General features: G+C 44.3%; 1 protein-coding gene across 10 annotated transcripts; it reads right to left on the minus strand.

Annotated features, from left to right (window-relative positions):
- Window positions 1–308: 308 nt before the first annotated feature.
- On the minus strand, window positions 309–25,283 carry LOC139409178 (transcription factor E2-alpha-like). 10 transcript variants are annotated; one of them, XM_071153967.1, is made up of 21 exons: window positions 24,969–25,195; window positions 21,573–21,674; window positions 20,013–20,085; window positions 15,493–15,566; window positions 14,957–15,029; window positions 14,532–14,572; window positions 14,134–14,269; window positions 13,856–13,902; window positions 8,402–8,501; window positions 6,001–6,137; window positions 5,640–5,751; window positions 5,405–5,463; window positions 5,224–5,302; window positions 4,926–5,002; window positions 4,619–4,828; window positions 4,392–4,503; window positions 4,076–4,217; window positions 2,950–3,012; window positions 2,162–2,397; window positions 1,750–1,901; window positions 1,428–1,649 (listed from the first exon to the last, which is right to left on the minus strand). In XM_071153967.1, the coding sequence occupies exons 2-20, from the start codon at window positions 21,651–21,653 to the stop codon at window positions 1,756–1,758; spliced, it is 1,998 nt and encodes a 665-aa protein (XP_071010068.1). In that variant the 5' UTR covers window positions 21,654–21,674; window positions 24,969–25,195; the 3' UTR covers window positions 1,428–1,649; window positions 1,750–1,755. The 10 variants fall into 10 exon arrangements, with proteins under 10 accessions (XP_071010070.1, XP_071010071.1, XP_071010068.1 ...); XM_071153971.1 differs by having other exon boundaries at window positions 5,640–5,781; XM_071153966.1 differs by having other exon boundaries at window positions 8,387–8,501.
- Window positions 25,284–26,086: the final 803 nt, after the last annotated feature.

A 26,086-nucleotide genomic window follows, 5' to 3' on the forward strand; every position in this document is an offset into this window, starting at 1 on the left:
CAGCTTAAGTCACTAAATACATAATGATAATTAAGCCTACAACTGACCCCATCTGTCTTTGTTTATATTCTGAGCCTGTGTTTTTATTCAACTTTCCTCTCCAATGGCAAGTTGACAGTGCAATTGGAGTTCATTTTGAAAATACATTTAATATCATCTCTTCATTCTACTCAACTACGATACACTCTAAACTTCAAACTAACATTTATTTAAAAAAAATCTACAATGTATAGACTAACAAAAAATATATATTTATTTATATATATATATATATTTCATTTTGCCCCACTTGAAATAATATCCTTGGATTTTTGAATGAATGAGGTGGATTTACAAAAGAGATTTTGCCTCATTAAGTAGCCACTTTAATAATATAGTCAGGACTTCACAGGAGAAGGGTGAGGACTTGATAGTTCATTGGGAATGCTCAAAGCTTCAATTTTAAGAATAGACAACTTAACTTATAACAAGTATTAAGATTGTATTTAATTATGGGCATCAATGGTTGATCCTGCATCTGCAAATGTGCACCTAGTGTTAGTCTTTTAACAATGACAATGCAGGGGGTGAAGCATCACATTTATTTTGGTGTCCTTAGGTGGTGCGTGTTGGTACAGGGTCAATTGATTTGAAAAACTCAGAGGGTGGCACTACACAATACGGCCGGCCATAAGTTGCCCATCAAACCAAGCCTCCAGTCTCATGAGAAAATGTGACAGAGTGGCTGGTTAGCGCCACAAGCTTTTCTGTAGTTTTTGATGGAGTCAATAGTAGCCTATGGGTGAGATGCAGGATGAAACCTACTCTTCTTTTGTGCTGTAAAACTGCACTTTGTCCTCCTCTACCCCATGCCAGCTAAACCGGCATCTCCCGAATAACCTACACTGAGGGGAACAATACTGGAGTCTGAAATACCATTATTTTGTTTATGGATGGAAAGAACAGCCTTGGAGAATAATTTCCTACAACTCTGAGAACATGACAACTGGGCAGCGGAGGTTCATCTCCCTTTTCCCTCATCTCATGCCGGGCCCACAGAGCTGCGGTGGGGCCTGCAACTCTGCCCCGACGCAGGTCATGTCCCCTCTCTATTGCATGGGTTTGGTTACATAACATATGTAAGACTGTACCATTAAGTTGGGAATGACAAAACTACACCTGAAAAAAATGTGCTCATACATATAACAACCCCTAAACAAAATGTTCCGCAAATGTAAGCAGTTTGCTTAAATGTCTCATATAAAACATGTAACAATTAGGCACAAATCCTTGATTAAATTTGTCATTTGTTAGGCTTCTATCGTTCACAGAGCACCTCTCGGCAGTGTGTTGAGTCCCATTAGTGGCAGGACACTATTACTCTGGTGTTCCATCATGTTATAGAAGCAAAAAATATATGTATAAAAAAAATTAAATAAAATAAAGTTCACATTTGCGCTGGTAGTCATGGTCATGAGTGCGGCAAATTGGCTGTGTCAGTTTTGGCAGTATGCATGTGTGGATAAGGGTATGTGAATGTGCGCCTTGAAACTGAATTTGACAATACACAAAAACATCAGTATACGTGTACACACACACACACTGAGAAGAACGGGTGGAAGAAGAGATTAAGGCCACATCTTCCGAGAGCCAAGGGAATTCCATTAGATCTGCAAAGGAAAATACAACAGTTGTAGTATTCCAAACTTGAATTTTGGTGAAGTGATCAACTCAAAAGTACTATTGACGGATGAAGAGGTACCTACCTACCTGGTATTACATATGACTGACTGGGTTATGGCCGTCTCCCCCCATGCCGGGGTGGCCTCCCGAGAGCTGCATGGGGGAGTCACCCACCACCCCAGACACCTTCTCCTCCTCCCGCCGCTTCAGACACGCTGCTTTAGGGTTCAGGTTACGTTCTGACGAGGTGAAAGGAGAGAAGATGAGTTTACATTGCATTCAAGTTAGTTATCCAACTTTCCATTCTGCTCCAAACCTATTTAATCCTTTAAAAAAAATATATATAAAACTGATTTTCTGGTCTGAAAAACAGCTGGATGAAATATTCTGTTCGGTCCTTCGGTCCCTGAGGAAAGAATACACACAGGGGACAAAGTAATACCGAGGTCAACGCGTAAAACAAATGCAAAGAAATATGGTCACAGCAGCGCTGCGTTACCTCGGACTTGCTGCTCCAGGTTGAGAATGACGTTGACGGCTTGATGCAGGATGAGCAGCTTGGTCTGAGGTTTGTCGTTGCTGAGGTGCAGCTGGCACATGCGGCCCAGCTCCTTGAAAGCCTCGTTGATGTCTCGCACTCGCAGCCGCTCGCGGGCGTTGTTGGCCACTCGCCGCTCTTTCTCACGCTCTACCTTTACCTCTGGAGGAAGGTCCTCGTCATCCTCATCCTCTGGACTAGAAGGCGGAAGACACGGAGAGGAATGAAGCCACGGGAGGGCGACACTCACAAACCAAGCAACTAGACTTTCAAAGAGTTGGGCCGCATGTGCCAGCTGCACCTCAGCAAAACATGCAAAGCATAGATGCCTAAGCATTTAGCTGTCATTCTAAAAGAATCCTGGGTAGCACCAGGAAGTTATGTAGTTCTGAAAGTAAATGTTTTAAAAAGGAAGCTCCAGACATATTATTAAACAGGTTAATAGACATACAATTGATCTGAATAGAAAACATTAAGTCACTCAAGACGAGGAAAATAAGTTAACAATGTCAGTGTAATGAATAATAAGGACTATTCCATTTGGTAAATAGACTAAATAATGACTTTTATCCCACATAGATTGGAAATGTTAACTTTTACCATTATGCTATTCAATGTCACTTTGTCAACTACTATGTCTATACCATCAAACCAACTTAAAATGTATGTGGGGACCTTTGCAGAACAGTGGACATCGCTATACACTCTTGGCTCCTCGAGCATTACAGTCTATGGATGGCGAGACTTACTCATCTCCCGGGTCTGACAGGCCTGAGAGGCCAGAGAGGATCTGGAGGGTCAGCGCCTCCTTTCTGAAAACAATGGGACATGAGGGGAGGGCATTACACAACTAGCTGGAAATGGAGTGACCAACTCAACGAACACAGCTAACTAACAGTGGTAATTGAACATATAAAATGGGGGGTAATGTCATGTGTTTATCCTTGTATTTGTTTGCGTAACAGAATTTAACAACATTTCTACCTATGTGGGATAAAATAATCTACAGCACACAAAGAAATATGGCCATAATAACACTGCGTTACCTCTGACTTGCCTTTCACTATTTAAAGAATAGTTTTTTAAAAAGTGGATATCCAGATAGTTGAAATACATGCGTTTTAAAGAACAAATGTCAACTGCAAATGGGGACTTGATTGTGCGGTGCACTCGGCTTGTTGTTTCAGCACAGACGGGGAGCGGCACGAGAGGAGCAGGGACCGGTGGGTCTGATACAGAGAGAGAGAAAGTAGCCAAACCAACCTGCGCAAGACAGATAATCTACCGCAGCAACAAATGGGTCTATCATCTCATCTGGTAGTGTCTGTCTTTACTGCATTGAATCCATGTAAACAAGCTAGCTACACTAGCCACCAAGTTAGTTAGCCTCATTTAGCCTTGCTAGCTGGCTCTTTCGCTGCGCTCCCCGCAACAACTCCATTCATATTAAACAGCCTACCTATTGGTTGATCATTGTAGCCTATTCCTTCTCATTTAGCCAACTTAAATCCTGTAACTGTTATTCCATTTTGTATGGATGAGAAATCTCCCACTTCACTTGCTACACGTGGAGCCTCTGACAGTAGTGCTGCTTTGAATTACATGCGTGAAAAGTGTAGGCTGCCGGTGCATATTTTTAAAGGGGTGCACTTATAAAAACTGTTGCTTTATTCACATTTCTAATGGCATGGTCTATTCTTGTATGTAGCAATGTCACATAGACCATTACAATAGGCCTATATTTATTTTTTTCTCAAAAAAGTAAATTGAAAACCAACGGCCGTTTGGATATTGGAATAACCGTGTCCATCCCTACACACAGGCATACATTCTGTATCACAGTTACCACTATCAATAGTCAGGGTGATCACCTACCTTGCTCTGATGCGTTTGGTTTCCTTCTTCTCGTCTTCAGACTTGTCAGCGATGGAGGAGTTCTCTTCGTCCTCCTTGTCCTCTCTCTTGATGTCCGAGCCACTGGACGAGTGTGTGGAGCGGGCCACGCTTCCTGGCAGACCTGTGGAGCAGAACGGAACCTCACCGTCAGTATTTCCGATTTAAAGAACAATTAAGTAGCCCATTATCTTATCTGTTTGCCATGGTGGACACATTACATCAGGGAAAAGGAGTACAGCTCACAGCGAGGATGAGAGTAGCGAATGAGAGTGTGTGAGAGGCGCGTGTGACTCACTGGTGAAGCCGTCGGATTGTCCAGTGGACTGAGGGGGTCCGGAGGCGTGGTGACCGTGCAGCAGGGTACTGCTGGGAGGAAGGCCTGTGGGCTCCTCATGATGGTTTCCTCCCTGGAGAATGGGAACAAAGCATGTGATAAAACACAACAAAAGCATCATCACAATCTCAGTGATGTAAGACAACAGGCGTTTAGTGTTGGAACCAGAGGTCAGAGGGCGTGCTCACCATGGCAGGGTGTCTGTTGCTGAGGGCCAGGCCAGCGTTGGAGAAGGCCTGAGAGAGGCCTCCCAGGCCACCGTTGTGCGCAGACGACACAGCGCTCAGCAGGCTGTGCATGTCAGAGTGGGCTCCTCCCCCCAAGCCGGGCGGGCCCTGGACAGCGTGGCTACGCAGCACGTGGATGGCCTCTTCCAGACGGTCCTCCATTTTGTTCTGCTGCAAGGAGACAGGGCAAATCTCAGTCACTATGTTGATAATACGATCACATCAAATAATAGTTTATTATTTGTAGTAAAGAGTGAATAGTGCGTACCAGGGCGTGCAGTTGCCCTTCGTAGTTGGGTGACAGGGCAGACTGCCCTGAAGGTCTTGGCCATTGAGATGCAGCTCCTGCAGAGAGAATAGATAAGATGCCACATTTTCACGGAAAAGTGACAGCTCGGATTTCTACCAGTAGATGGCGATCCAGAGCTCCAGTCAAGATCATGTGCTAATAGGGGATCATTTCCATTACAGCTTTTCATCACTATTTCATCCAATTGTCTGCCCTTAAAACTCTTAACTAATACAAGCTACCAAATGCAGCAAATATAACAATCCATTATGTATACCTGCAATTCCCTGGGGCGAGCCCACTGGGGTGGAGGGTGTGGAGGAGAAGTTGTTACTGTTGTGGTCCGAGGGGTAGATCTACAACCGTCAGGAAAGAGTACCTTCAGCTACTGAACAACAGCACACACAAAGACAATACAAAACAAAAAGGCAGTAGGATTTTTTTGGAGGATTACTCACCGATGCAAGAGCCTTCCCAATCTCATCCCCTGAGCTCCCTGCAGTGGCGCCTCTGTTGGCTGTGGAGAAAAGATGGCTTATTGATCAAACATTATTTTACAAGGTATCCAATAAGCTAGTGAGACCGCTTTAAATACACTGTTAAACCGAGGGGCAGCACAACATGTTTCACAGGATATAGACAAGGTAATTGGTTAAAAAAAGCGATTGGTTGTCATGTGAGCGTTAGTTGTACCCATGATGCCGTCTGCTCCGTTAATGGAGGGCGTGTGGTTGTAGCTCCCAGAGCCAGAGTGGAAGCTGGGTGGGAGGCTGCCGTTCACCTCACTGCCATGGAGAGGGTAGTTCTGTGGGGACAGAGGTAGGGGTTGACGCTTCTGGAGGGAGGACAGAACAGCTTGGGTTAGAGCCACTTGCATGGAAGTTGGATTCGTCATAGAGGAGAAATGGCATACACAGAATACAGAAACAAATAAAGATTACAAAAAACATTGTTGCATGTACTAATTCAATACAACAGTTACTTCAAAAGGAAAACCATTAGGAATTTGAATATAAACGATTTGAAATATTACATATTGAGGGGCTGTCCTCACCATCCTGTCCTGTGGGTTGATGGCAGAGAAGGAGCCTGGCTGGCCAATGTGGGGGGAGTTCCCCAGCATGGCAGAGTAGCCAGACTGACCCAGAGGTCCTGAGGAGGCCCAGGGGTCAGAGGAGGGGTGGAGGCCCTCTGTCAACAACAACAACGAGGGTTAGGCAATGAACTTATTACTCACTGAAACATGACTAACTCCAGGGCATTTTAACTCAACACATTTTCATTTACTGTTTTTGTTTATTTGCTTAAAATCTCTGACCACAACAGGTGCTTATTAGAGAAACAGGTTTCTATTTAAGACAGGCGTCTATTTCCTTAATGCACAATGCTAATTTGCATAGTTCATTGTTTACTTCCAGCATTTTAATAAAGGTATTTAATTTCCTGCACTAATGTGTTACCTACACACTGTCACATTTATTTTGCCTCGATACAAAATAAATGTAAAAAAGAAAAACACTTTTTTGACTGTGCATTTATCAGTTCTTACTTTTGCCACTAGAGGGCGATTGGCCAGTCTCTCAGGTCTTGTACTCCCAAAGTGTTCTTGTGCTTGCCAGTTAGCTAGCAGTTCTACGCTGTTAGCAGCCAATGGCTAGCAGTTTGTTACTGGCAATAAAAATGGATGATTGCAATCCTTGTTTCGAGTCATTACTGAATTATTTAACTTCTTGGATATAGGGGGCGCTCTTTTAATTTATGGATAAAAAAACGTGCCCGTTTTAAGCGCAATATTTTGTCACGAAAAGATGCTCGACTATGCATATAATTGGCAGCTTTGGAAAGAAAACACTCTAAGGTTTCCAAAACTGCAAAGATATTATCTGTGAGTGCCACAGAACTCATGCTACAGGCGAAACCAAGATGATACTTTAACCAGGAAATGGGCAGAATTTTCGAAGCTCTGTTTTCTATTGTCTCCTTATATGGCTGTGAATGCGCCGGGAATGAGCCTGCCCTTCCTATCGTTTCTCCAAGGTGTCTGCAGCATTGTGACGTATTTGTAGGCATATCATTGGAAGATTGGCCATAAGAGACTACATTTACCACGGGTCCGCCCGGTGTCCTTTGTGTAAATTGGTGCGTAATCTTCAGCCGCAGGCATTTTCTCCTGGGATTCAGAGGGGAAAGCACACTTCCACGAACGATATATCATCCAAGAGATATGTGAAAAACACCTTGAGGATTGGTTCTAAACAACGTTTGCCATGTTTCAGTCGATATTATGGAGTTAATTTGGAAAAAAGTTTGGCGTTTTGAAGACTGAATTTTCGTTTTTTTGGTAGCCAAACGTGACGCACCAAACTGAGCAATTTCTCCTAAACAAATCATCTTTCAGGAAAAACGGAGCATTTGCTATCTAACTGAGAGTCTCCTCATTGAAAACATCTGAAGTTCTTCAAAGGTAATGATTTTATTTGAATGATTTTCTGTTTTTTGTGAAAAGGTTGCCTGCTAATGCTAACGCTAAATGCTACGCTAGGTGCGCTAGCTGTTACACAAATGCTTATTTTGCAATGGTTGAGAAGCATATTTTGAAAATCTGAGATGACAGTGTTGTTAACAAAAGGCTAAGCTTGAGAGCTAGCATATTAATTTCATTTCATTTGCGATTTTCATGAATAGTTAACGTTGTGTTATGCTAATGAGCTGCAGGGTTAATTACACTCCTGGATACAGGTTTTTTTCGTAGCTAAACGTGACGCACCAAACGGAGCGATTTCTCCTAAACAAATCATCTTTCAGGAAAAACTGAGCATTTGCTATCTAACTGAGAGTCTCCTCATTGAAAACATCTGAAGTTCTTCAAAGGTAATGATTTTATTTTAATGATTTTCTGGTTTTTGTGAAGAGGTTGCCTGCTAATGCTAACGCTAAATGCTACGCTAGGTGCGCTAGCTGTTACACAAATGCTTATTTTGCAATGGTTGAGAAGCATATTTTGAAAATCTGAGATGAGTGTTGTTAACAAAAGGCTAAGCTTGAGAGCTAGCATATTAATTTCATTTTATTTGCGATTTTCATGAATAGTTAACGTTGCGTTATGGTAATGAGCTTGAGGCTGTATTCACGATCCCAGATCCGGGATGGCTCGATGCAACAGGTTAATGTAACAAGTCAAACATTAAACCTTGTAAAGAATGAATGGTAATTCACGGTAACCTCAAAACTATTCGATTATACCCAGCGTTTATTTGAAACAGGCGTTTGTGCTGAAATGTGTGTCGTTGCCTGGTTATTAAAAAAGAGACAGGTGGCTATTTGAGACCGAGTTTAATTGAAGTTTTACAGCACCTTTAACATAGAGTTAAAATAACAAAGAAAGGTTAGATAGTGTACTCACTCCAATGACAGTTTATGAAAGTACTTAAAATGGTTACCTTGCAAGTAGTTACCTTGCATGTAGAAAGAGCCTGGGTAGACAGAGCCAGGTTTGGTGCCAGGATATCCTCCGTTGTCACGTGCATATTCATCCCCAGAGGAAGAGGCATACACCTAAAGGGTCAAACACAGTTGACGTTAAGCGCCATTTCAAACACACACACGACATATGCCTACATTTAGCCTGCCCTGGAATAAAGTTGTCTGCTCCTTACATCTAAATTGGCAGGTGTCACTATTGCCAAGACGACGACAAACGCATACTGTAACTGCCAATAATAAAATGGTCTTAATGTGTAACGTTGTTGCACTAAGCAGCCAGGAGGTGGCGAGGGTGAAGCTGGCATGCTACCCCTGCTTGTGCTGTGTGAGAGAGCAGCACAGTGGCCATGCTGGTCACGGCGACAAATCCAATCCCACAGTCCAGCCAGTGCTTCCGCTTTCCCAGGAGCCTAGTGACATAGCAGGGTTACCGCCTGCAGCTCGCCTCTCACTGGTAGCTCACACACCATTGTCGAGCCCATGACCTCAAATCAGCAAGGGGATCACATTTAATGATTTCTCAGATTTCTACAGTATTGTATTGACAGTTTTAACATTTAATAGGGGGGTGATATGAGTGTGTCCCAACCATGGGTTTGAATACTCAAATAGACATTTTTGTTAAATGGCCCTTCAATGCTTCAATGGGTCATTCAAGTTATTCTGAACCACAATGAATTTCACATTCAAAATGCCATGCCATTCCCGAGCCTTCTTGCCCCATAAAATTCATACGGACACAAAGATCCCAGCTTTCTGACACCATAACCCATCACTCACGCTTTCTGGCATGTATGAGGAGACAGAGGGATGAAAGAGAGAGAGAGAGAGAGAGAGAGAGAGAGAGGGGGAGAGGATATGCTGCAAAGAATGCTAATCCAGAAAACTGTTTTTTTTTCCTGTAATTTGATTTAACAGGGAGAAGTGGAAAGGGAATGGAGAGATGCACTTCTAATTACAGAGCCATCTGCCTGTTCCTGGACCCGGTCCAACTCCACAGGCAGCTGGGCTGAGGAGAGCCGAGGAGAGGGCTGAGAGAGGTGGGGGCTGGGAGCCAGTCAGCGAGAGAGGGAGGCATGGGGAGAGAGAGATAGAGAGAGAGAGGTTGGGAGGGAAAGGGGGCGAGGGAGGGTATTAAGGCGCTGATGATTTATGAAATAGGCAGAGAGATAAGGCTGGGGGGACAGAATAAGGAAATCTGAATGACTTAAAGCATGATATGGCGAGGGGAGTGTGAGGTAATAGGGGATTTACTACCATCACAGATAATTCGAGAGAACAAGCCAGAGATGACTTCATTTAACATTAGGCTTTGTCTTTCACGGGAAAACAATGTTGAGCGAATCCTCTGCTCTAGATAGGAGGTGGGGGAATGAAACAATGATTGCGGGTGGATAATTCTGTTCTTAAGAAGGAAAGAAAGAGGATTTCTGGTGAAAATCCTCACTAATGGGTGTTTCATGTAATTCAGGTTATGGCCGTGTGTGAGGTCCTATAGTCAATGGCAAAACAAGCGATGTAATATGATAGAATAGAAAACAGATTCCTATCCATTTAGAGAGAAAATACTGTCTACATAAATAATACAACCACCGTAGATGGCTCAGTAAAAAGGGGCCACAATAAGCCTGGGAACTAGGATGTGACATTTAGGTTAGGGGTCAGGGCTGGACTCCAGTGTACAGGTATTGGAGGATTAGTGGAGGGGTCTGTCGGTTGGGTTGGACGAGTGGGAGGACTGGAGAGCTTTGCCGGACTAGGTTACAACACAGAGCTGAGGGTGCGAAGGGAGGGGAGAGAGACACAGGATCATCAGCAGTCATTAATCTGGGCTCAGACACGGGCTAAGAGGCCTCGCGAGCAGCGCGCCTCACAACTGGGTCAATCACAGGGGGAGGCCACCCAGACCATCATGTGGCGAAGCGTAGGCAGACGGATGGAGGGGGAGAGAAGGGGGGCAGCTGGGAGTTCAAATGAATTTACACTAAAACCCGTGTTTAACATCATCTATGTTTCATAGGTAATGTTATGACCACAGAGGTTTCAATATGACTGTCATATTGGAGAGTGCATGTGGAAATGTTTTCGGTTACAGAACATTTGTCTAATGGCAATATATTTTTTTTAATGATCCCTGACAGAGGGCCTTCCAGTCTTCCACTAATAAGGCATCAGGCAGCCCGAACACACCAGAAATATCTGGACCATCATACAAGGCAAGGAAATACCCCGGCGTGCATTCTCAAGCAGTAGTTCAACACAAACAACTCTAGTGTTATTTACCACTGTTGGTTATTTGGAAGCATTATCAGTAGCCTGAGCAGTGTTGTAGACTAGAGACTATAGTTGCTTATTTGCAGGCTTAGACAGGAACCTTGAGCACAGTGTTGTAGACTAATGTTGTTTGTTTGGAGGCTCTCTCACTAGCCTGGGCTGTCAGTTTGCCCCTGTCTGTCTGTCTGCGTCTGCCTGCCTGTCTGCGTCTGCCTGCCTGTCTGTCTGTCTGTCTGTGTCTGTCTGTGTCTGTCTGTCTGTGTGTCTCTCTGTCTGTGTGTCTGTCTGTCTCTCTGTGTCTGTCTGTGTCCGTCCCCGTCCATCCGCCCGTCCGTCCCTGTGTCTGTTTGTGTCCGTGTCCCTCTGTCTGTTCGTGTCCGTGTCCCTCTGTCTGTCCGTCCGTGTCCCTCTGTCTGTTCGTCCGTGTCCCTCTGTCTGTCCGTCCGTGTCCCTCTGTCTGTCCGTCCGTGTCCCTCTGTCTGTCCGTCCGTGTCCGTCCGTCCGTCCGTGTCCGCGCCTGTCTGCCTGTCTGCGCCTGTCTGTCTGTCTGCGCCTGTCTGTCTGTGTCTCTCTCTGTCTGTGTCTGCCTGTCTGCGCCTCTCTGTCTGTCTGCGCCTCTCTGTCTGTCTGCGCCTCTCTGTCTGTCTGCGCCTCTCTGTCTGTCTGCGCCTCTCTGTCTGTCTGCGCCTCTCTGTCTGTCTGCGCCTCTCTGTCTGTCTGCGCCTCTCTGTCTGTCTGCGCCTCTCTGTCTGTCTGCGCCTCTCTGTCTGTCTGCGCCTCTCTGTCTGTCTGCGTCTCTCTGTCTGTCTGCGTCTCTCTGTCTGTCTGCGTCTCTCTGTCTGTCTGCGTCTCTCTGTCTGTCTGCGTCTCTCTCTGTCTGTCTGCGTCTCTCTCTGTCTGCGTCTCTCTCTGTCTGCGTCTCTCTCTGTCTGCGTCTGTCTGTCTGTGTCTGTCCTTGTCCGTCTGTCCCCGTCCGTCCGTCTGTCTGTGTCTGTCCCCGTCCGTCTGTCCCCGTCCGCCCGTCCCTGTCCCCGTCCGTCCCTGTTCGTGTCTGTGTCCCTCTGTCTGTCCGTCTGTGTCCCTCTGTCTCTCCGTCCGTGTCCGTCTGTGTCCTTGTGTCTGTCTGTGTCCCCGTGTCTGTCTGTCTGTCTGTCTCTCTCTGTCTGTCTGTGTCTGTCTGTGTGTCTCTCTGTCTGTGTGTCTCTGTCTGCCTCTCTCTCTGTCTGCCTCTCTCTCTCTGTCTGCCTCTCTCTCTCTGTCTGCCTCTCTCTCTGTCTGCGTCTCTCTCTGTCTGCGTCTCTCTCTGTCTGTCTGTCTGTGTCTGTCCCCGTCCGTCCCCGTCCGTCTGTCTGTCTGTCCCCGTCCGTCCGTCCGTCCCCGTCCGTGTCCGTGTCTGTCTGTGTGTCCGTGTCTGTCTGTGTCCCTGTGTCTGTCCGTGTCCCCGTGTCTGTCCGTGTCCCTGTGTCTGTCCGTGTCCCCGTGTCTGTCCGTGTCCCCGTGTCTGTCCGTGTCCCCGTGTCTGTCCGTGTCCCCGTGTCTGTCCGTGTCTGTCCCCGTGTCTGTCCGTGTCCCCGTGTCTGTCTGTCGTGTCCCCGTGTCTGTCTGTCTGTGTGTCTCTCTCTGTCTGTGTGTCTCTGTCTGTCTGTGTGTCTCTCTCTGTCTGTGTGTCTCTCTCTGTCTGTGTGTCTGTCTGTGTGTCTGTCTGTGTGTCTCTCTGTCTGTGTGTCTCTCTGTCTGTGTGTCTCTCTGTCTGTGTGTCTCTCTGTCTGTGTGTCTCTCTGTCTGTGTGTCTCTCTGTCTGTGTCTGTCTGTCTGTGTGTCTCTGTCTGTGTCTGTCTGTGTGTCTCTCTGTCTGTGTGTCTCTCTGTCTGTGTGTCTCTCTGTCTGTGTCTGTCTCTGTCTGTGTGTCTGTGTGTCTGTCTCTCTGTCTGTGTCTGTCTCTCTGTCTGTGTCTGTCTCTCTGTCTGTGTCTGTCTCTCTGTCTGTGTCTGTCTCTCTGTCTGTGTCTGTCTCTCTGTCTGTGTCTGTCTCTCTGTCTGTGTGTCTCTCTGTCTGTGTGTCTCTCTGTCTGTGTGTCTCTCTGTCTGTGTCTGTCTGTCTGTCTGTGTCTGTCTGTCTGTGTGTCTCTCTGTCTGTGTCTGTCTGTCTGTGTCTGTGTCTGTCTGTGCCTGTCTGTGTGTCTCTCTGTCTGTGTGTCTGTCTGTCTGTCTGTGTCTGTGTCTGTCTGTCTGTCTGTCTCTCTGTCTGTGTGTCTCTCTGTGTCTGTGTGTCTCTCTGTCTGTGTGTCTCTCTGTCTGTGTGTCTCTCTGTGTCTGTGTGTCTCTCTGTGTCTGTGTGTCTCTCTGTGTCTGTGTGTCTCTCTGTGTCTGTGTGTCTCTCTGTGTCTGTGTGTCTCTCTGTGTCTGTGTGTCTCTCTGTGTCTGTGTGTCTCTCTGTGTCTGTGTGTCTCTCTGTGTCTGTGTGTCTCTCTGTGTCTGTGTGTCTCTCTGTGTCTGTCTGTGTCTCTGTGTCTGTGTCTCTGTGTGTCTGTGTGTCTCTCTGTGTCTGTGTGTCTCTCTGTCTGTGTGTCTCTCTGTCTGTGTGTCTCTCTGTCTGTGTGTCTCTCTGTCTGTGTGTCTCTCTGTCTGTGTGTCTCTCTGTCTGTGTGTCTCTCTGTCTGTGTGTCTCTCTGTCTGTGTGTCTCTCTGTCTGTCTGTCTGTCTGTCTGTCTGTCTCTGTGTCTGTCTGTCTCTCTGTGTCTGTCTGTCTCTCTGTGTCTGTGTGTCTCTCTGTGTCTGTCTGTCTCTCTGTGTCTGTCTGTCTCTCTGTGTCTGTCTGTCTCTCTGTGTCTGTCTGTCTGTGTCTGTCTGTCTGTGTCTGTCTGTCTGTGTCTGTCTGTCTGTGTCTGTCTGTGTCTGTCTGTCTCTCTGTGTCTGTCTGTCTCTCTGTGTCTGTCTGTGTCTGTCTGTCTGTGTCTGTCTGTCTGTGTCTGTCTGTCTGTGTCTGTCTGTCTGTGTCTGTGTGTCTGTCTGTGTCTGTCTGTCTGTCTATGTCTGTCTGTCTGTGTCTGTCTGACAGACCTGCTGGAGCAGACAGACAGGGTGGTGAGTGGGTGAGCGTTAGTGTGGGGAGACTGTCTGTGGGCTGTGAAGGGGAGCAGAATGAACACTCACCGAGGACGGCAGGCCAGGGGGCTTGCGGATCTTCTTGGGTTGGGTGTCTACAGGGAGACAGAGAGAAGGTAAATCACATGGCTCACTTCATCAAGGTCAACTGTTGTGTCTAGTTGGAAAATATAATCCTAATGATTGTGTATTGCTAGCGTTTTCACAGTTAGAGAATCATGCTACGCCTATTACTAATACTCTTGCTCAAATCATCTGACAGAGAAGGTAAGAGCCTGGAAAACATTACAAATAACTAATGTGGGCTTCTTCCCGAACCACCGTACCTAGCTGGCCATCGGGAGGCCTCCTCCTGGGGTTGTTGGGGTACGATCCGGGGTAGAACTGAGAGGTAGACTTTAGCCCAGAGGGGGACATGGCATCTGGACTGGGCATGACGATGTCACTGGGTAGGAAGCCGGGCTGGCAGAACAACACAAAGAACAAGGGGTTAACAAACAACACATGCAGGAATGCATACAAAGCACACATGAATGCACAGTTCTGGGAAATCCAGAACACTCTAATTCAATGTGTTTCGGATGAAAGGAGAAGTGAGAAAATGGGGTCATCTTTATACTGAAACCAGACTTTAGCTCAAATCAAGTTAGAATTGGGGACATGGTAAACCTGAACTATGATCTTAACTAGGTTTAATAAGCAAAGGGGTCAGAAGCACTCTTACCTGGCCACCAAAGGAAGAGTATGGTATCCTCTCATTTTTACCTGTAAGAAGAAATGGACAATTATCGGGTTCCTTATGGAATGGTAGTTAAACGTTGGGTATTTGGAGTATACTTGAACAATGACAAAAAGTCCAAATCAGTAGCTGTTTAAAATACAAAGTAGTGATAAAAGTGCCCCCCCCCCCCCCCCCCCTTCAGAGCGCTCAGCTGCTGGCCAGACAAAACCCAAGGGAGCATTTCTGCTCCAGTGCTCTTAACATCCAACACACACACGCTTCCTGGCACTTTGTCACTCAGATAATTTCATGGTTATAACAAAATACGTGCACACCAACAGTAACTCCACTACTTATTTCCAACCTATCCCAGTTACAACACTGAAAGACACAGAGACAAGTCATCAGAGACTCTGAGCGTAGCCTACCTCCGATTCCTGAGCTGAGGAAGGGGGATGACAGGCCCTCGTGCTCATTGTAGTGGGAGCCATCTCCGTAGCCCTGTGGGAAAAACAACATGGTAAAGAGTCAGTCAGAGTTCACTGATCAGTAATGAGTCCTTCCATGCCATGGCCAGTGCCCTGGTTCATCCCTGTCTGTAAACTACCATGTGAGCTCAGGAAATGTGTACGGGATCCAGTCTCTAGCAATTTCTTAATCATCAAGTTGTGGTAATAACAGTTTGCTGCAGCCAATCTTCACCCCCTTGTACATCGTTCCTTTATATTTACAATGAGACGAGCCAAGACAGTTACCGTGGATGTGAAGCCGCAAATTACCATTGGGCTTCCACAGAGGTAAAGACTAGCGCAGAGCCTGCCAACGCCCGACTCTGAGCCAGGCTATTAGGTACAAAGTAAAACTACCAGTCTGAATCATATGCATAGTTTGCCAATGCACTGAGCTGTTGTGAAGTGAGTGTGTAGTGTATGTGAGCCTGTGATGAGCCCCTGGTAGTGCTTACCCTTCCCTGGTTGAAAGGGGGGCTGTTTTGTTCTCCTGGGCCCCAGGATCCAGAGCCATTGCGCTCATCCAGAGCTGGAAGAGAGAGACATGAAAGGGTTAGACTCGCACGGACTGGAGAAAGTACACAACGTCACCATTCATATGAGGCCGGGCTATTTTATAGTTTTACCTTTTAGAAATCAAAGCACTTTCTGCATTTAGTCCCCCTATTTGAAGAAGTCATAGGTCATATCATGCTAGGAATATAGACCAAATACTACAAATTTGATTACTTTAATATACAAGTGAATTTGTCCAAATACCTATAGACACCTTTAAAATGAGGGAACTAGATACATCAAGTGCATTCATTTCTAAAATGGTAAAACATATATGTATGAAAATACAGTCAAATAAAAGGTGACATTCTATACTGTCGCCTCATATGAAACATGTGATCTCAAATCCCAAATGGTGGAGTATAGAGCACAATTCTGTTTTAGTTTCACTGTCCTAATAAATATGTAGGGGTATATGTGTAGGAATGTAGGCATAATGCTAGCACCCATCACTCAGGTGAACTTGTCAGCACTGCAGAGTCCCTGAGCCAATGCATGTCATTCACAGGTCTTAAAAGGCAACACCATTGGGACAAAAGATCACCTTTAAGAGAATCTGTCATTGTCGCATTAAGGAAGGACCATTCCATACATGTCCAGGTGAAAATCTCAAGTTGAAGAAGCAGTGATGGGAACTGCTGTTTTAAATAACCAGTCTGAAAGAGGGGGCATTTCACTGATTCTATAGTGGGCAATGATCCTGTCGTAGTTGACTGAGAAACCAAATGATAACAGAATGTGTCATTGTCTAGCTTCTCATTGCCATTTGTTTCACAGCAATTGTGCAGATGCCATAATATGGTAAGCCATAAAACACCAAATAACATACATATTCAATACACAAATCATATATGAATATGTTAAATCATTTCACGAGTGGCGGCTGTGTGGCTGAGGAAAAACAAGCATTCTAAAGATTGGTAGAGCAGAAATTCCAAAATACCCCCATCACCCCTTTCTCCTTGTCTTATCCGTTAATGCTACCAAGCCTCTCTGGAGACACAGGGCTTAATTGCATACTGATTTGCATAATTGTGCATATTAATGTGGTTTCCTTATGAATATTCATATTTCTCCTTTGATTTCTGCCTAATTAAAAAAAATGTGTGAGAGAGAGTGAGGGGAGGGAGAGAGGGTCTGGGCGAGATGAGCGGCTGACGACTCAGAATGAGTGATGAGGCTAACAGAGCGGTGCAAGCACCTACACACGCCATGACAGCCATGATCTATGGAGCTGATGCCACTGGCATGGAGAAGCAGGGGAGCAGAGAGAGAGGCACCTCCAAATATCAGCCTTACTCAGTCACTGTCAGTGAGCTGAAAGGTCACACTGCTAAGACAGTCACATTTAGTCACAAGGACTGATGGACACAACTAAATATGAGCGACAGGCTTTGCATGGACACCACTTCAACAGCCCTGCTGGCAGAGTTAGTCCACTCAATATGGAGACACAATCAAATCCACATAAGTGGCACCCCAGGGCCATAAAATAAGGCTTCTTAAAAACCTTCTCCATTATCCAGTGTCTACAATGGCTTCGTTCCAACAGCCAGTCAATAGTAGTATTTGCTGCCCACATAGACCTACGGCACTTAATAAAAGGCCTCCATTTGGCGAGCGGGTACTACATGAGATAGAGAGAGCATCGCCTTGCAGAGAAATTCTGACAACATTGTTTCACACTTTGTGGAGTAATTAACTTGGAGGCAATTAAACAAGGTGGGGAGCTGCTGAGGTGACACCGACGCACAGCCAGCTATATTGAGAAGTGAGATCCAAACACTGAGGAGCCTACTGTCACTATGGAAGAGGGGAGGAGAGACAGAGGATGGGAGGACAGGGGTGACGGAAAGAGGAAAAGGCATGGGAGACAAGAGGGGAGAAGGAAAGGGCTGGGGGACTAAAGACAGACTTCATGCTGCAATAATTGTTTCATGTTCATTCTTAACGCTTTTACACAAGATCTTCAATTTCATTGTTTACGTGTAAATGATGTTATAAGTGTGGTTCCATTCTCTTCTCCCACTTTCTACCTGTTGAAACGTTCAACTCCAACGTCTAACCTGATTCAGTAGATGAGAATCTAGTGAAGGCCATGAGGGAAATATTAACACTGTACAGGCCAGCCAGCCGCTGAACAAATAATCTGATTTTGAGGCACAAAATCTTCTCACTGGGCAAAATCGAATATGCCTCCGAAAAGGCAGCCTGGATCGTTTATTGCGTACGTCTTAAAACCACAAGCAAAAGGCTAGGTCTAGTAGACCAGACATTTTTTAATGCCACCAGTATAGGACATATTTGATAGAAGTTGGCTGTTCAGATCATAAGGTGACAAACATCCTATGACAATCATCTGAAATAATATTTGTGTGGGAGTGTGTGCGCACAAGCACGTGTCTCTGCCTGTGAGAGAGGGTTGTTTGTTGTTGTTGGGGGGGGGGGGGGATGTGGCCTGTCCTGGGTGGGTGGATGACGGGGACAGCAGCTGCAGAGGTGAGTGAGGGGATGCCTGGTGGAGCCCTGTGGGTGTTACTGCTCCCACAGCCCCAGCTCCAGCTCCCCTCTCCACACGCTCTGGGCTATGGGCCCTGACGAGGAGGGGAGGACGCCTAATGCAATTAGCACCCCTCCGAGTACTTTGTGTTGGTGAATAGAGGCGGACTGGTAGGCCACAACTCCACCGGTGCCTTTCCCGCGCTGAGTCAGTCACCTACTAGTAGAACAGAAGCGGTGATGTCACAGGCTACAGTTGGGCCAGTTAAACAGGAAGTTGACCTGTTTGCAGGAGAACAATACAGAACAAACAGGCTGCTCTTTGTTATGGCAATGTGATCTTATCATAATGGAGGACTGAAGTAAAGTTGTCATTTCAGGAAAAAGTGGAAGAGGTGCGAAATACACATTTTTCACATACATTGCCTACTTCAAAAGAAGTACATTCTCCTCAAGTGAAAAACTGACGTAAAACTGCTAAAGTGTGTAATTTAGACCTGTACCGATGCTACTCCCTGTTGATTGTATATCTACTTATAACAAGGGATTTGGTGCAGCTTCAGAGTGGAAAACAGGAAGAAACGTATCCAACAAGCCTGAATTGTAGTTTACAGATGCCCTAATCTCTCACTGGATTGATAGGCTTGTGTCATAACCTCGAACAGAATCTCTAGAGGTTGGCAGTGTGGCACTCGTGCTATTACGAGCTACCTGGAGTTCTCTGAAAGTTAAATGTGACATCTTGAAGTATCACATTCGAATGGTGTCAATGACCAAGGGGCACACTTAGGACAGGGGCAGGAATGAACTTCTCACTGCTAAGTAATTGCCTGCTGTAATAGAAACAAACTGAGTCCTGCCACTGATCCCCATTCAGAGGGTTCCCACTCTGGCCAACACTCCATGCTGGGCCAGTTAAGTGTTCCAGAGCTCGGGGTGAGGGGCATTGTCTCCGGCTGAAGCCATTTCCTGTGAACCAAGTGGGGGGAAGAGCCCTGTGTCGAGTTGGGGGAGGAGTGTTTTATACTTCAGGGTGGGGGAGTCGTTTCAAGTCCATAAGCCCTTTTCTGCCTTTGTTCCTCTGCGGCCGAGTTCTTACTCTGGGGGCCGCACAGAGTGTGACTCCATTTCACACTGCAGGTTGGCAGGGTGACAGAGGGAAGGAACATGTCTTACTAATAACATTCAGCAAAAGCTACTCGCACATTTCAGGTGTTCCGAAATACAAGCCATGTTGGTGGTAGAAAAATATGAATTGGAAGTTTAAAAAATATATATTTAAAAAACCATTTGAATTCGCTAAATAGAGACATATTGTAAATCTAAACGGCCACCAAGATGGTTTGCTTCATCACCCCAACAAAAAACAAGCTGGGTCTCATTCAACAACCAAAAATAAAGACGACATTCTTCTGAATTACAGAGATTTTGTCATCCAACACACAGCGTTCAAAGGCACCACCAACGTTCTGAAGCTTTAGCACAGATGAATCATCTTGGTTAGATAAAAAGAGCAGGGGTTAAAAAGGGTAAATGTGCACACAGAATGACAGAGCAGGCTTGAATATTTCCACAGGAGAACTAGGATCAAACTAACCAGATCTGGACAACTTACTACCAGCAATAAAAGGTGATCAAATACCGTCCCCACACAGCGAAAGTAGGAGGTCAATCAAAAATATATACAGTATCTTTATTAATTCTATTGCCAAGTGAATGGGTGAAGGCATAATGCAATAGAACAAAACCACTACTGCACCACTGCTCTAGTACTTTAAACCTATTATACAAGGACAAATAGCAATGTTGCAGCTACATATAAACAGCCATTACCCATTACTTACTGACCTTACCAAAACTTGATACAATAAGGCTCAGAAAGACAGTTTTACAGTATTCTGCATTCAGAACAGAATCTTACCTGATCCGCCAAACTGACTGCTAGCGAGTGTCGTCGGTCTGTTCTTCCCATTAGCCACAGGTGGTGCAAACATCTAGAATAGAGAAGAGGTGGGAAATAAATACTGATGTGAATATTCACATTGGCCACACCTTCTTTGAACATACAGTAAAGCTAGATCATCGTCTGTGATGTGAAATGTGGGCTGGACACGGATGTTAAGAGTGATCTAGCCTAATCCCTGGTCACAGGTGCTTGCTTAACATGCCATCTCATGAGCCACTGTGTGCTTCTGCCTCTTGGCATCTGGGCCAGCAACAGCCATACTGTAACATTATCAGCCAATCCTGCCACAGAACACACACACACACACCTTTGTCTCCAATGGGTTTAGATTCCATACATAGCTACTGCTTACAGGACCATGGACACATTTCTGATTTGAGTGGGTGGCGACACAAATGGATGTGCATAGCAAACCTGTGTCTTGACACACACACACTAGTGGCCCATTAAGAAAGAGAGGGAATAAAACCAATGGAATTTCACTACCCTTAAGGCTTCAATAACACAGAGAGGAAATCAAATACCTGGGCAGATCTTATATTAGTACGCTGTGGTTAGTGGAGGAATATCAATGCGTGGGACATCAAGTCCGATGACAAGCGTTTACTCAATTAGGGTTCCTGGTCTTGAATCCACACATATTTTTCAGCCTATAGTAATTATCCATAACAATCTATTTACACAGGCTCAGCTATTCAATTTATCCAGAGAAAAAAAAAAAAACACATGAATGTCAACTTAAAAGCCCAACAGAAATCATACGGTAAAAATGAATGAATACACAAGCTGATGCCAGCAAGTAGATGAAAATCAAACCCAAAATCTCCTATTAGTCTGACCATTTCAAGAGACATAAACGACAGGGTTACCCCATTCCAAACAGCATGTATTGAGTTGAATACGATGTGGGGTGTTTCAGCGCAAGAACCACTCAAAAGTATGGAGAGTCCCTTCAAACGCTTCCCATAAGTAATTATCAGCCATCAAAATATAGCAATGTTGTGCACAAAATAAGAAAAACCAAACTCGGAGCAAAAATAAACATTACGGCAAAATAGGAATCAAATACATCTCGCTTGAATAAATCTTCAGGATTCAGGTCAGCCCAAACCATAAAATCAACCTTACTGATCTTTTTTCATGTTCAAACACTGGTTTAAAACCAATGAATATACACCTAGGACCTGTGGTACATTCAGGTGACCTTGCTTTGATTTATTGAGGATGGGGTAAAACAAAACAAAAATATTAAAATCAAATAACTTCTGGGAGGGATGAAGCTACTTTTGCCATGCTGGAGTTCAAGGATGGAAAAGAACATGGGGTAAGCAATGTGGAAAAATTATAACCTGCTAATGAATCGGGAACAAGGAGAACTGTTTAACGGTTTTGCTGTCATTATATTGGATATGTAACGGGCCCGTCCCTCCCCATTCAGCCGCTCTCTCTCTCTCCCACCCTCCCGGTCCAGCAGTCTATGTCCTGGTCCCAGACCCCTAGCCCACTCTCTCTTACCGCACTGAAATCCAGGAGGTCGTTGAGTTCCTTGTCTTGTGTTCCCACTGCAGTCATTCTCTGCTGCTGCTGCTCGTTCATGCCCCTCAGTCACTAACAACCCTACGAGAGAGATTCGCAAATAAGATAGACTGACTTTTAGTGGAACCAGACTAGAGAGCACAAACACATTGAATGTGACTGAAAAAATAAATAAAATAAGAAATTTAAAAAATCAGGCTAGATATTACTGGCTGATATGCCTGATGAATTTCTGAGTTCTATCACTTGAGAAAATGAATGAACATACTGCTTTTTTTCTGGCCATGTAATTCACTCTTGCCTACCACTCACTATGGACACGGATGCGTAAATAGTTGGCGAAAGTTGAGTACCCAGACTAATAGTCCAAGATCCTTCCCCTCTTATTGTTGTTTAGATGATTTCCCAGAGGCTCCACAACCTAAACACTGCCGCCTGTCCGCCTAGGACTTCTTCATGATAATAATAATAGTTGTCAGACAGACATGGGTATTTTGGCATATGGGACACGGATATTCAAACAATATTCAGAGAAAAAAAAAAAGGGCAACACTATTTTGTTGTAACCGAGTTAAAATGGGTAGCACCATTTCCCTTGTCACATATAGGCCAGTGCAATAAATCATTGTGAATAATCACATATGAACAAATACAACATAAAGAAAGACCAGAGAAGGTAATTAACTCCTTTGGGCATGACCACATAGGTTACTAATAGTGAGGCATCACTATACAGGCTGCAAGGAAGGGAATCGGACACTCCATGTGAAGAATATAGGCCTGCGTAGTTAATGCATCCCTTATTCAACCTCTACCAAGACTAATCACTTCTCTCAGGCCATGTCTTCCACAACAAATCACATGCACGTTGATCATCCATTTCTACATGAAAGTAAAGTATATTAGGTTTACAATTAGACATAATTGGAGCTATTGTTAGACCTAGGCAATAGGGGTGAAAGGCAGAGCTAATGGATGTATGCAAACATGTCATTACCAAATTACCATATGTCAGCACAGAGGAACCTTGTCAAATGGCACAAAAAGCATGAATACTGGATTTACCCTGTGTTTTGCATTCCAACGGGAGCCTGAGGCAAAGAAGCAGAGCTCAGATGCTCAGCAGCACTACATGCCTCAGAATAAACTGCCAGTGCAACAGAGAAGAAGCACTAGGGCGCCAACAGGTGGTGTACTTTTACAACCTCCTTTGTAATCCATTTCTTGTGCAATTTGTTGTAAACAACCATTTTAAGGTTTGAACCACAAAATAAATGCAACTTGTCAGGTGTAAATGTAAACACCAGATTTGTAACAATACATCAATTGCAAAATGAAAGCTATTCTTACTTTCTTCATATTTGTCACACACACACACAGGGCTAGTAGTTCCTTTGAGCCCAGAGTGGAATAAAGGTTTTTTTTTTTTTTTTTTTAAATACAAATTACGGTTTAGTATCTTCAACGTTGAATAAATTCCTTGGAGAAGACGTGTGTAAAAACAATACTTAAATGCCTATAAACCATTCAAAGGAGCCATCAGGATTAGGCCTTGGTATTGAAATTGAAGGCAGGTTAGGCCTACATGACCTAACCTTGAAACAAGACCCCCCCCTAATATAACAATAGCCCCAATTGTAAATATGCCTAATGTTGTCTTGCCACACTTTTGGATAAGGTGGTAGGCCAAGGATACACAAACCTTGCCAAACATAAACCACAAAAACAATTACTGTTCTAAAATGTTGTGGGTACATCTGGATATTTAAAGGGACGCTGGCACTGTGGATACACACATATTATTGTACAGAATAGTATCTTTTGCTACCCAGTTAGAACAATATTCGGAAGCAATAGATTAGGGCTATGGTCGCCTTGTCTGGCTCAAGTGTACAAGGCAAGACGTCCTCCATGTGCAAAACTATAGTCTATTCCTAAAAAGGAACATATTTTGAACACAATTTTAATGTTATTTTAATTATGCAAAACACATTTTGACAAGTGGGCTACTCTACCCAAACCTTGCATATCCAGGCCTCTGTTCTGAGAGCTGACATCAATACAAAATCCATTGTGATCATCATGCACTTCCCAAAACCTTCGAACATATTCAAGCACCACCAAAAAAACTAATAGCAGAATGTGAGTTTTGGACAATTGTGTTTTTCCTTTGAATAGACATTAACAGAAAATGTAAATATATGTTTTGAGTTTAAAAAAACTCAAATACAACTGTTGCTTCTCAGCAAGGGAATATAATGTGTCTGGCTGCAATGAATCCAACTAAAACTTTACATTGTTGTCGGGAACAGCATCATGATCAAATGTATTCAGAAATCTACTGGGTTCAACAATATTTTCATTCCGATTAAATGTTTCCATATCGTTTCGCGTAGTTTCCCTAACTGAAACAACGTAAATATTTATTCCTGGTTGCAAAATCATTCTACTCCGCTCGCTAGCCGTTTCCAAAGATAATAGGCCACGTCTAGGTCCTATAGCCTACTGAAAAGGGATGCTTTCCAGCCGGAGGATATTGTCAGTTTCCAAGGGCTCTGTTGTGGAATTAAGAATGGGATCTCTCGCTACACAACGTAAAATAATTCCATTAACCTTGAGGAAAAGAAAAAACACCTAAAAGACACTGAAAAACAAATAATGTGGCCTCCTTGAATAACTGAGAAAGTAATTTTAATAAGGTTATAAATACGTTCTTTCTTTTGAAATACGACAACAAACTCAAGGTTGAAGTTTGCATTTCAGTTAGTCCAAAAAGGAGATGGTGGGGGGTTGGGGGAAATAAGTAATTTCCTGCCAAATGTGGAATAAAATAAATGTAAATCTAGCCTGTGACCATCCGCTTAACCACTTTCATAAAGGGGTCGTTGTTTGTGTATTAGTGGTTATTGAAACGTCTGCGTTAGTTGCTTTACATTTCTGATGAACTCTTGAAATGGAAGGGTGAACCAATGAAAGTACAAGTTTATAATGCCCCTCAACATTACTTAGGCTATGTAGCCGATTAGATTTAGTCGTCATTCCCACTGATCGAACACAGGCTTCTTTAGGGGAAAATTGTGACTAGTAAACACATCAAAGTGAGTCAAATTCAGAATAACCTATATCTTTATGGGGAACAAAGGACTAATTTCCCCCACTACACGGTTGGTGCGGAGACCACCACACACTTGAGGGCTGAACTCACCACCTTACTAGAAACCAGACAAAAACTTGCATCCCCCCGCTCCAACCACACATTCCCAAAACTTTTGATAATTGTAGAAGTCAGACGTTCTACAATTGGCCACATCCCACCTAATGAATTCGTGCAATTTTCCCGACTATATGTCAGTCTGAAACAGAAGCATTTTTTACCTTTAATCTTCAAATGTCTGGCATCCAACAGTAAAAAGAAAGGCTGTCTCTCGCAGGGGGAAAAAACATAAAACTTCAAGAGAATTTCAACCTCAGCGCGTGAAACGCATTGGATCGCTGTAGGTCTTCCTTATTCCTCCTGAACCTTGCTTCGTTACACTGTCCACGTCATTAGTACAATGTAAACAGTTTGCATCCAAACAATATCTAGTTATTAATCTCACGTCTTCCTTTTTGTTGTTACAATTGAGATGATTTCATTCTTCTAGAAGACATCTTAACCACCTCCGTCCACATTGTCAGAAGCAACAACGTATCCTTCCGCATAAAAAGAGGGCCTCAAAGCAGCGGTGTCCAATTTCAAACGCCTATATAGAGACAACCTATTTGCTCATCGGAAAAGAACAACTATAAGTTGTAGCGACTTAAATTGATGTAACCGACGCATATGTTAAATCGTTGGCCAACAGTTAATGTGTACTCTTCAAAATAAAGGAGATCTAAAGGACTACGTCTTTTAGCGGAAGGTTATAGTAGGAAAGTTAGCTGCGATTACACAGCAGCTTCACGAGATGGAATGATAAATCCGTAAAAGCATAGCCAATAGAAAAACATATATGAGTGACAAGCAGACACGGAAGCCAATAGCCGACCGCAAATACATATTTGAACCTCCCTCTTCTTGACGCCTGGTTTGCTGTGTGCTCAGGGAGGCTGTGAGGGGGCTACAGTGTAGCCTCTGACATCATTTTAATGCTGTGGTTAACATTATGCTCGGTCTACATTTTGTAAACGTAGCCTAGGCTACTCCAAGCAGAAGGGTGAAATTGTCAGATAAATAACATTCATTGCCGAACTATATCACACTACTAGTTGTACAAGGCTTGGCTTCAACTATGTGTACTGTAGTGCCAACAGTGGGCATCACTAAATTGTTAATTCAGACTAGCCATAAGATCTAGCCAGTTTTTGCCAGATAGACTTTTACAATTTCTTGATAATCAAAATGTTCACCTTAAAACTGGTCACACCATTGAGTATATCCCATTTTGGCAAAAATATTTTCTAAGAAATAGATAATAGATCATCAATAACTATTTTATTATTCAGGGCCCGAG

This window comes from Oncorhynchus clarkii, chromosome 5 (assembly GCF_045791955.1).
Source record: "Oncorhynchus clarkii lewisi isolate Uvic-CL-2024 chromosome 5, UVic_Ocla_1.0, whole genome shotgun sequence".
Taxonomy (NCBI): Eukaryota; Metazoa; Chordata; class Actinopteri; order Salmoniformes; family Salmonidae; genus Oncorhynchus; species Oncorhynchus clarkii.

Excerpts from the sequence above, each read along its gene's own strand:
- LOC139409178 (XM_071153963.1), bottom strand. The coding sequence starts at position 21,653 with ATGAACGAGCAGCAGCAGCAGAGAATGACTGCAGTGGGAACACAAGAC. Across the intron at positions 15,030-15,492 it reads CCCCTTTCAACCAGGGAAGG|GGCTACGGAGATGGCTCCCA; the intron begins GTAAGCACTACC and ends TTTTTCCCACAG. Across the intron at positions 13,903-14,133 it reads GCCTCCCGATGGCCAGCTAG|ACACCCAACCCAAGAAGATC; the intron begins GTACGGTGGTTC and ends GTCTCCCTGTAG.